General features: G+C 37.7%; 1 protein-coding gene across 1 annotated transcript in view; it reads left to right on the top strand.

The window, feature by feature from the left end:
• syn2 (synapsin II) overlaps positions 1-12,106 on the top strand; it is a 202,692-nt gene that overhangs the window by 105,681 nt on the left and 84,905 nt on the right. The window contains exons 3-5 of the mRNA XM_003217671.4: positions 1,795-1,886; positions 5,858-6,014; positions 8,697-8,786. Of these exons, the coding sequence (XP_003217719.2) occupies positions 1,795-1,886; positions 5,858-6,014; positions 8,697-8,786 (339 nt within the window). The remainder of the gene's footprint in view (positions 1-1,794; positions 1,887-5,857; positions 6,015-8,696; positions 8,787-12,106) is intronic.

Genomic DNA, 12,106 nt, shown 5'->3' with positions numbered 1-12,106 from the left:
AAAAAAATAAAGTCAATATACAACTTTTATTTATTCATTCATATCCAGACTTTAACCAAAACTGGGACTCAGTGCGGTTTTTAATAATAACAACAACAATAATAACAACAATAGTAACAACAACAACAACTTCATTCTTGTACCACGCCTCCATCTCCCCGAAGGGAATCAGGGCGGCTTACATAAGGAAAACAGTCCATAAATTTAAAACACAATATAATAACATAGTTATAAAACAAAATAACAAGAGAATTATTAAAACCAAGACATCAATTACTATGTACAAAGAGTGATTAGTGCAAAGCTCTGAGTAAAGTTCATGAGTAAAATAGGGACAGGCGAGGGAGGTCAATGAACCGATCGTGTTAAAACACTAAGACCTAATATTAAAACAAAATATTAAAATAAATGCACACAAAGACATACATTCAAATCTGTTTCTAAATCTATTTAAATGTTAATTTAAGATGCTATTTTATATTGTATGGGACATTGAATGACTGCCTTATTTTGGAAGCCGCCCTAAGTCCCCTCAGGGAGAGAGGGTGGTTTAAAAATAAAATCACTATTATTATTTATTATTATTAAAATGTACCAAAATTTATTAATTTGCAATTAAATTATCAGAGAATTAAAATATTTTAAACAATACTGAACCTTAACTGTACAAGCCTTTGTGTGATATCTTAAATTGTTCCCAGAAATAGAGCAACATGCAGAGCTGCTGTAATAGGAAATATGTAACTTCACTGTTATTTGGCCCAGTCAATATTTTGACTATAACTCTTTAAACTAATTGAAGTCTATGAGTAAATCACCATAATCTCAAAGAAATTTGAGATCAATAACTATATTACATTATCAAAGAAGGGAGGTAAAATGGCTGAATTAGAATGAATAAAGTTATTCTATTCTGTGGTGGAGGCTCCTTCTTTGGAGGCTTTTAAGCAGAGACTGGATGGCCACCTGTCGGGGGTGCTTTGATTGAGATTTTCCTGCTTCTTGCAGGGGGTTGGACTGGATGGTCTGTGAGGTCTCTTCCAACTCTACAATTCTATGATTCTATGAATATCATTAAAAACTTTAATTGAGATAGAGCTGGAACTGTTGTTTGGACTAAATCCCTATATAGAAAATCTTAGGGGACGTAAAGCAAACTGTGCTTTACATCCCCAAAGTGATCACCAGAGGGTTTTTTTTAATCTATTGGAGGCACTGGAGATTATTAAAAGTGAATCAAATCATTGAAGAAGAGAAAAGTTAATTGAGTGACTTGAAAAAAAAATAGATTTATTGAAAGAGAATTCATTGAACTTTAAAGCAACAAAAGATGCATGTAAAATAACATTAAGAAATATTGCCTTGAAACAATATACTAAAATCATGGAAGGAAAAGATGAGAAATATACTTGAAAATGGATACAGTATAGAACTGTGAAAAAAGAAACTGTGAAAAAGAAAAAGTAGTTGTATTTGTGGCTTATGGACAGGTGATTCAGAAAATTAGCATCAAGAAAAACTGCTAGGGATAATATCATCAATGAAACAAACTATTGATTGTTTTCTTAGTTCATGCATTTGAATTGTTTAAACTTTTTTTTGCTTGGCAATGTTTAAAAGGTAGCTAGCAATACTTAATACAGTTCACTGTGAAGCAATGTTTAGACTTTGCTTCACAGTATATTTAAAAAAGGTAGCCCAGAATACCCATTGGAGCTAGAGAAGAAACTCAAATATATGAGGAATCTAATATATCATATTTTTAATGCAAGTTGGGTTTTTTATGTCTTGCAGGCACAATTTTCAGAAGTAAATTTGATAGCTCATGCAGATGGTAATTATGCTGTAGACATACAGACATTCCGAAATGGCACAAAAGTTGTCAGGTAAGTTCCTCTATCCCACTCGCAAAATTAAAAGTAACAAATCAGGAGGAAATCTGATCACAAATTATAGTGTCTAAAATTTGAATCCTTTCTTATGAAATTCTAGAGAGTATCATTCAGCAGGATCCATGGCTTTTCTGTTTACAAGCTGCAACCATTTGCCACCAGACAGATCTTTGAGTAGCTTTTTAAAACTTGTAGTGTAAAAACATCACAACGAAACAGGGGTGCCCCAGTCTAGATAGACAAAATATCTAAATGGCATTCTGCTCCCCATCAGTTAATGCAAGCGGCTATAGTGCTGTCCTGAGATCCTTCCTTTTCCTCAGTTGCCTGTTTGTAGTAGGAGAAACAAGAAGAGATTTTAAAGAATTGCAGTGGGGACAAGGAACAACTCACCTGATGGGATCATATTCTCTCGTAACACTGGCTTCTTTTGCAGATTCTAGGTACCAGGACCATCAAATGTGTGGTACAAAAACAATAAAATGCTGTGTGCTTTGGTGTAATCTATAAAGGATTCTGACATTCATTCATTTAATTATTTACTATATTTATATTCTGCCCTTCTTGCCCTGAAGGGGACTTAGGGCAGATCACAATGTACATATGCATGGCAAATATTCAATGCCATTAGACCAACAACATACAGACAGAGACACAGAGGCAATTTAACATTTTCCAGCTTCTGGCCACGGGGGAGCTGCTCCTTCATCATCCACTGTGACACCGAGTCTTTGATGGAGTACTTCCTCATTCTTCCTCACACTGCTGGACATTTTTATAATGACGCATAAAGTGGTACCTAAATTTCCTATTATGACAGATGCAATTGTCTTTCGGTTGCTTAGGTAAACAACGAGCTAGTCTATGTAATGATCGAGCGCACATTCCAACCCCAGCTGGATTCAAACTCATGACCTCTCAGTCAGCTTTAATGAAAGGACATTGAGGAGAAATGATGTGAGAAAAGTGGTTTCTTAAGTCTGATACCTTGAACCCATGTCTTATTGAAGGATCTTAGGAGAAAGGATCCCAGAAAAGGTGGTTTCTTAAGTCTGATGTTTTAAACCCAGGTCTTATTGAAGTATATAAGGGGGAAACGATGCCAGAAAAGGTGGTTTCTTAAGTCTGATACCTTAAACCCAAGTCTTATTGAAGGATTTAGGGAGAAACAATGCCAGAAAAGGTAGTTTCTTAAGTCTGATGACTTAAACCTAGATGTTATTCAAGGATATAAAGAGAGAAAAAACCCAGAAAGGATGGTTTCTTAAGTTTGGTGCCTTTAACCTGGTGTTATTGAAGTATATAAGGGGGTTTCTTAAGACTGATGTACTAAAAATGATGGAAAGGGGAGCCTGGGAAGTTCCCTCATTGCTGCCGATGGGCCGAATCTTCCCAGAGCAAAAAACAGCTATTTTAGCTGCTGGATCAAAACATGGAATTTTGCCCGCCCCAATTCAGGAGACTCCCAAAAAACGGATTGGGGGGACCACCAAAATCCAGACACCAAAAATGGCACAGGAGTTTAGCTGAATTGCACACTCCTAATGTGTATGTTGAGTGTTTTCAGTCTTTGTAGCATGAAAGAGCTCTGTTGGTATGCCATTCATTCCTGATTATTTATTTCTCTCAAGTGGCTTGAGAGCAGTTTCCACTTCACTTTCTCAAAGTGTGAGTTCTTCATCAAAGGTGTTCCTAGAAGGAATCTCTCTCATTTATGTTGTTTGATTCTTCCGTGTTTTACTTTCACTACCTTTAAAATTTTTCATGATCATTTAATGTGTTCCCCTTTTGGCCATGTAGTATTCCTATTTTTTGTTTCAATCTCCATGTAATTTCTCAGATTTTGTGGAAGAGGTTTCTTGTTGTACCCTTTTTACTGTTCTTCTATTATTTTGCATTTATTGTAATAGTTCCCTTTGTCCCTATGAACAGCTTGCTGTGCAGTAACAGTAGCAATTAGAGTTTCCAAAAGAAATAAGTGACAAGGCTGCTAGCCCTTTAATGATTGTGTAGAAGAGAGAATTTCAGCATTGTCTCACAAACAATTCCCATTTTTACAAAATCTGTGAAGGGACAGAACCTTGTCCCATTGAAGATTTCCTGGCAATTAATTACCTGACAATTCTAGTTGCAATCAGGTTTCCAAACTTGTGTGTATAATTTTTTGCTTGTGGTTCTTGCCTACCTCTAACTATTTGAAGAATTTCATCAGTCATCTAATGAGGTTTTTCTTTCTTTTTGGCTCCAGCTTTTTGGCTCTTCCCTAATAATGCTCATGGTTTTAATCCAAAGTTCTTCTGGGACCTGGTCAATTAGGCATAGTAGTAGAAATCCTTTCTTTACACAAACTTTAAATTTCACAGTGATGTTCTTTAGATTGTCTTTTGGCACTTTGATTTAGTGTACCTCATTAGCTTTACTGTAAATTTTTATGGTAGCCATTTTTGTGCCACAATCCACTACTGGGCTTGTTTTTGCAGAATGAAACTAGACGACTGCACATGTATGCAGCTGTTTGGTACAAGTTGATTTTATCTGAAAGAGTACAACTACCATATCTCACAGAGCTATTCTGAAGTTTAAAATAAATGTATATGAAGTACTTGGAAGAATCAGAGCTAGTCTGATTGATTGAAGTATTGATTCCTATTATCTAATTATTCCTATTATCTAATTATCCTATTCCTATTTTTGATAAAACAAGAAATGTTTTTAGAGCTATATAACAGTCCATTTTAATTAGCATTTGGTGTTTCAATAGCAGTGGTATCGTTAAAGAAAAAGAACAAACCCCTTAATAATAACATGTAGTAATGAAATTAACCTTGTGTGGGCTGATTTTTTTGAATTATAAAATATTTTCTGAAAATGGTTGCTCTGTTATGATATTTAACTAAATGTGTTTGTTTCTTTAAAGGTAATTAAATATTTGTACAGACTTGCTTAAAACTTCCTGCCTTTTCAGGACAGACGATTCATTATAAATTAAGTCTCCTGTTGCACCAAGGTAGACTTTGAAGTAAACAGAAAACCTGTCTCTTTGAAGCAAACAGAAAAACCATCTTATAAATAACTAATTTAACTGTGTTTCCTTTTGCTGACTAACACTTCACCCATTCCTAGGTACAGTTCTGCTCATGGGCTTAATGCAGAATCTTGTTTCTTGTTTTTCACCATTGGTACATACATAGACAAAGGGTTGGTGTCAAGCATTCCAGGGGGCAAGAACCCTGTGTTTATGAGAATCTCATAAATGGTCTGATATGCTGAATATTTTTGCATGTGCACTACAGTGGAAAACAAGGGAGCTACTGCTCTGTGATACCCTGTTTGGGTTTGTTTTCCTCTCTGGTCCACACTAACAGTTGTACTAGAAACACTAACAAATATTTCTGCTGATTAACTGTGTTATGTACTAATAACACATTAATATCTATTAATTGTATCTAATCGGAGATGAAATAGAGATAGATGTATAATCAAAGCTGGGGTGGGACTCATGCATCCCTCCAGACGTTGTCAGACTGCATCTCTCATCAGCCTTCCCATAGGCAACAAAGGAAATAGTGAGGAATGTGCGGAACAGCAGAAATACTGTTGGTCTTTCCAGTTGATTCCCACCATGCCTACACTGCCATCATAGAACACATAAATTGGTAGCTTTTGTTAAAAATAAGTTGTTTTGAAATATAAAAAGATTTCAAAGCTGCTGTTGATTATATTTAAGACTAAGATATTGTAAGATTCAGGCTGTATGGGTATGAAATGTAACTCAAAGGAAACTCTTTATTATGTGTTACCCAGTAATCTAATGCTGGATATCCCATCCAATTCTAAACCTGCCTTTTCCAAAAAAATATCTTACTGGCCTCAGTAGAATTACCCTTGTAAAGCACATTTACTCTTTTAATGTAAAACTGCTATTTCTTTGGGGTATATTTTAAAAACAATCCAATTCTCTTTAGATCATTCAAGCCTGACTTTGTCCTTGTTCGACAACACTCATTCAGCATGGCAGAAAATGAAGACTTCCGTAATTTAATTATTGGGATGCATTATGCTGGAATTCCAAGTGTTAACTCCCTAGAGTCTATCTACAACTTCTGTGACAAGCCCTGGGTGGTAAGTAATCTGATAGATTTAAACAATATGTATATTGTTGGGAGAGGGAAAGGAGTTCCCTTCATCCCAATGCTGCAGACAAAGCTGGAGATGGCTCCTCTTGGGAGACTCCCCCCCTCCATCTAAATTATGGTTTTTGTCAATCTATTTTTATCATTGTGAATGCTCTGAAATGTAACTGATACTAGTTCCTTAAAACTGATGCTAATCATTTTACCTTGCTCCTCAGAGTTAACAATTGAAACTTGAAGTTTGTACATGTACCAAAGGTGTTTTTTCCCAATAATCTTGGTATAGCAGGGATGGTTGTAGTTTGACAATATATAGTAGCATTCCAGTAATTCTCATAAGAAAAGAAATTGTAATTATTGATTAGAACAGCACTTTTGAGAAAACTAGATCTTTCGTCCCCTCAAAACAGAGAGAACAAGAATGGATTGGGATGACCACATATTTAATGTATTGGTGGGATTCCCAAAATGCTAATTTAAAGACATATTCTCACTGTTACCTCAAAGTAAGTCTGAGTAATACAGTTGCGTGGAGCCCCTAATCCCTTATAGTAGCAAGGCACATTAAAAGTACCACAGAATATAGAAAAGAAAACCCCAATAATTAAAGTTCAAGATATGGCAGTAATTTGGGAAGCACCCCAAATGACAGTTGCCACAACCATACCCAAAAGATTATCTAGAAATGCAGGCAGCTAAATGGATCCAGATCAATAAAACATTCTGTCACCTCTGAATTTGGTGATCAAGGGATGGGGCAACTCCCCATGAAAAAAAAGTTTATAATGTTTCAGACTTTTAAGTAGGAGCCAGCACATAATGACAAAGACATACAGTATAGTTATTTGGGGGGCACACACATATGCCCTCTGCCAAAGAATTCTGCGGCCCATGTAATTGTCCTTCCCTCCACAACGATTTAGCATTGTAGTAACCTCTAATTTCAGTTGAGAATTTAGAAATTGAGTTGAGGCATCCAAAGAAAAGAAGCAAAGAAAGATATCAAGGAAATGAGACCACAGAAAAACAAGAAATGTGAATGATTTTCAGTGTCTCACTCTCTGCAATGCTAGAAAATCAAGAACTTCATTTGAGAGAGTAAAATTCTTATTTGGAGGGAAAAAATAAATCCCAGTCTGCCAGGCTATTTACAACAGATTAAAAAATTAAAACAGGCTGCAAAAGCTTCTTAAATAGTTTAAACCCCACAGACAGTTAGAACAGTTTAAAATCTATGGACAGGGAACCGTTTCTGCTGTTTTTCTGGTCCAAGGTCTGTATGAAATTCAGATTTGGGTTGGAGTCAGCCTGCCATTTTCTAGAAGGGATTTTTTTTTACAGTCGGGCTGCTTGTACTCAGAGGCAGTTCAACCACCAGGCCAACTAGGCAGTTGCCTGTGGCCCATCTTGTTGCGCCATCGACGCAACTCCTGTCTCCTGCCTCCGCAAGGTATTGAACTGCTTTTTCTGTTGATTTGTAATTTGATGTTTAATAGGCGTTTCCTTAAGCCCTCCTTATTATCAAACATTTTTGCTTCTCCAACGCTTTTATTTTTCAGTGATTGGTTTTTTGCGGGGGGGGGGGGGGGCAAAATTCTGTTCGCCTACCCTTGAAAAATACCTAGGGCCGGCTCTGCTTGTACTAAGAAAGCTCTGTCATGTATACTTGCCCTTTCCAGGGTGGTGGGACACATGAGAGGACCTTTATGGCATTGCTTTCATTTGTAGCTGGAGGAAGAGATGTTTCAAATATCTTAGTTCCAATTCAGTTCAGCTTTTGTAGGTCAAAATCAGCACTTTGAATTGACCTCAGAAACAAATTGAAATTCAGCACAATTTGTGCAAGATAGGTGATAATTTAGTTATGTTTTCAGTATCTGTCTGTTTGGTATTAATGTATGTTATTTATTATTGCTCCTTGAAAAAACATTTAGATTATGAATAAAAATCAGCTACACAGAAAATGATATTAACCTCTTTGACATGCATACATTTGGCTAGGAAATACCACTAGAAGAGTCTTGAAATATTAGTCAATAGATAGATGCTATTTTCGGAGTATAGTGTTCTTTCACTGTGTTATGCATTGAAGAGTAATTCAGCTCTTTAAGAGTGCATCTGTAAATGCATTTTGAAGCTGACTCATTGTGTACTGCAGCACAGAGACGGAAGCAGTGCATTTTTAAAAATTCATAGAAATTTCTGGAATAAACCATAAAACCAGGTGCAGCTGGTCAGAGTATATCCCATGCAGGTCTGGAATACTGGACTGAAAAATGCAGAGTGCTAGCCAGCACAGGGCTAGTGCTGATATATTTTACAAACCTTTAAGTACAGCTGGCTGGAAGGCTAACAAATGTGCGTACACCCAGAGAGGAAACCACTTTATTCCCATGGGAACTCTCACACTCCGCTCCTTTTCTCCGACTTCTCATGGTTGCAATCAAGTGAAAAAGTTGTGTTCACCTGAAGTGAAACAATCTGTATCTGCCCATTTCACTTTTAATCTTCTTTCTCTGTAGGTGGATAGTAATAAGTTGGCAAGTTATAGGTCACCTTAGAACTGCCTTGTGGCCTTCTGATATACTAATTACATAATTATATGCAATAGTGCTAAAGTATTCCTCCACAATCTGTCCCTGGAGTGTAAAGTTTTGTTTGTTTTCTGCAGTTTGCCCAGTTGATATCCATCTACAGAACCCTGGGACCAGAGAAGTTTCCTCTTATTGAACAGACATTTTATCCAAATCACAAGGAAATGGTAGGTGTAGTTAATATACATAAATAACAGTTGCCTCTTGGAGATATGGAAAAGAGCTATAAAATACATTTTGTTGCTTTGTTGACAATCCTATTGATTGAACCTGAGTAACTACCCATTTGAAACTGCAGACATTGAAATGCATATTTTGTGTATATTTTAAGTACAGCTGTCACCAATTCATTTTCAAATGGTATTGTGGGTTTTGCTAGATTATATAATCTACTGATTTTTAAAAAATGTATTTAGTTTAGGAATTGTTGATAACAGTTGTGTTTTGTGTTTAAATTCAGTCTTTACTTTTCATGTTCCTGCTAAAAATATTTCTGTTTTCACTTTCAAACATACCATCTACTGTTACACGATGATATAATAATAATAATGATGATGATGATGATGATGATGATGGTTTCTGCACTGTTGATGCTGTCAAAGGCTGCTTTTAAGTCAATGAAAGCAACATAAAGTCTGCTCTTTCTTTTTAGATGTTTATATATTAGGTGGTTTAGGACAAAACAGTTATCCATGGTGGATCTTCCTGATAAGATTTTGTTTTCATATTCCCAAAGCTCTAATTTAGAAAGAAATATTTTAGAATAGATTTTGGCCACTATATCTATTAGGCTGATAGGTCTATAGTTTTTTGGATTTTTTTGCACCCTTTTTTGTAAATGAGGTTGAGGGTGAATCCAGCAAAGACGGAGATCCTATGGCTGGGCCGACCGGGCAGTGGGGATATCCAGTTGCCAACCCTGGATGGCGAAGTGCTACGCCCGTCTTCACTAGTAAAGAGTCTGGGAGTCCTCTTGGACCCTTCATTGACGATGGAGGCCCAGGTCTCCGCCGTTACCAAAATTGCCTTTTTTCATCTTCGGCAAGCTAGACGGCTAGCCCCCTATCTATCTAGGGACAACCTGGCTACAGTGATCCAGGCTACAGTCATCTCGAGACTGGATTACTGTAATGCCCTTTACATTGGCCTTCCTGTGTCGGTGATCCGGAAGCTCAAATTGGTGCAAAATGCAGCTGCCCGGCTCCTTGCGGGAGTCCCAATAAGATGCCACATAACACCAATCTTACGGCAGCTGCACTGGTTACCAATTGAACACCGGATCACTTTCAAAGTGATGGTGCTTACCTTCAAGGCCTTACATGGTCCAGGGCCGATGTACCTGAGGGACCGCCTCACCCCCTACAAACCCCAGAGATCCCTCCGTTCTGAGGACCAAGACCTGTTGGAAGTCCCCAGTTTTAAGACCTTGCGTCTAACTGCAACTAGACGCAGAGCCTTTTCAGTAGTGGCGCCATCTCTGTGGAACACCTTGCCACCTGAAGTTCGTGCCTTGCGGGACTTGTTGGCCTTCCGCAGGGCATGTAAGACACACCTGTTTCGGCAGGCTTTTGAGTTCTGTTGCTGATGTTTTAAAAGGTGCTTTTAGGATGTTTTTAAGATGTTTTTTTTTCTAAAGATGTTTTTAAAATGTTTTTTTAAATTGTTAATTTTAGTCGGTTCTTGTAAGCCGCTCCGAGCCCTAGGGGAGTGGCGGCATATAAGTTTGAAAAATAAATAAATAAATAAATAAAATAGGGATAATTATTGCCAATTTCCAACATGTAGGAATATTGGCAGTGTTATTTATGTGATTACATAGACCTGCTATTAGGGGGGCCCACCAGTCAGGGTTGGATTTAAATAACTCTGATGGTAAAAGTCTTCTCCAGGAGCTTTATTGTTGTTAAGGCTTTCAAATATACTCTTTATTTCCTGTACAGTCAGGAGCCAGTCTGGCAGAGTTTCGAGGCTGTCTATACTAGGAGTAAGATATTTCTTTGGAAGGGACGAAGGGGCAAACAGTTGTGAATAGTAGATCTCCCAATTCGCTGCAGGAATAGGGGCATCAAATGCATATTTCCTTTCTTTAAGAATTCCAGCTACTGAATTCCAGAAGAGGACTGTGTTCCTCCCTTTAGCTGGGAGTTCTAACTCGTTCCAGATGGATATTGAATGGTTTTTCTTTTTCACTTTAGTTGTTTGCTTATATTTCCTTCTCAGTTCTAACATATTGTTATGTACAGTCTTAGACTGAGACCCCTGCGCCTTTCTCATTAGGCTCTTAAATCTTTTCCTAATGGACTGGCAATCAATATCAAACGAATCCGCTCTATATCTTTTGGTAATTGATGGGGTAGCATTCTCAGTTAAATTATTTTTAGTTGGCTGCATATATTCTCAATCGCCGAGTTAACTGCTGTCCAATCGGATGAGGAGGCTTGTATTGTAGCTGACCAATGTGCAAAGTCTATAGAATCAAGGGACCTGTTTATCGCATCAATGTTGACCTTATGCCACCCAATTCTTTTATTTAGTTATACCTCAGTGCTGTTTGTAATCCAGTGATCAAGCTCATTAGTAAATCTAAGGTCCGATGGTACCCTGATCTTAACACTGACTGGTTGATTATCACTATCAGCTCTGGGAAGAACTTCAATTTGTGAGAAGAGATAATCTTTTCCAGCAAAGACACAGATTAAATCAAGTACACTACTCGTGTGTATGCCATGGTATGTGTAAGGATATTTGAAGTTAGGACCATTGCCCCCTAGGATTAGCAGGCTGCATTTGCTGATTAGTGATAAATGTTTTGCACCTGCTGCATTGGCCTTTGTGTCGCAGGAAGACCAACAGGGTATCCCGCTTGCAGAGGGACTGGGTAAGCCTATAAAGGACGCAAAGGTCACAGGTGAAGGGCCCATCCCACCATCATTGTCTGGGAAAGGGTTCTAGCATGAGAGAAAGTGGGGGTGGGAGTGGTCCAGGAATTTTTAATGGCATTAATAATTTTACTATCCCCAGGGCCTTGCTACATATACAAGGGTTGAGCTTTGACTCTCACGTTATGCTGCAACCCATTTAGAGTGAGAGACAATCCTACACTCCATCCCCCTGCTCCAGAACTGTCCCTAGAACGAGGGAGTGTTCAGAATCACAGAGCAAAGGGAAACTCTAGGCATCTTCTTGAAAAGAATTTGGGGGTCATCCACCATCACACTATGCTTTCAGGGTACTCGGAAACCAAGTAAATCCAGTACAGCTCCAGGGATGATATCAACTCTGCCTTCAGCTATAAACATTTTCAAAAAATATATTTTGCTATGTTTCCGAAATTCTTTGATGTCTTAGAATTGTACCAAACAACCTTACTCTGTCTTTTTAGCGCTGTATTTACATCCAGTGCCAAACCAAGCCCTGTTCTTCCTCAAACTGGAGAGGAATATCCTCATAGTTAGATTATGCTTCTAAATGTCTGTGTGCAACTGCA

This window comes from Anolis carolinensis, chromosome 2, assembly GCF_035594765.1.
Source record: "Anolis carolinensis isolate JA03-04 chromosome 2, rAnoCar3.1.pri, whole genome shotgun sequence".
NCBI lineage: Eukaryota > Metazoa > Chordata > Lepidosauria > Squamata > Dactyloidae > Anolis > Anolis carolinensis.
This window is presented reverse-complemented; position numbering and strand designations above follow the sequence as displayed.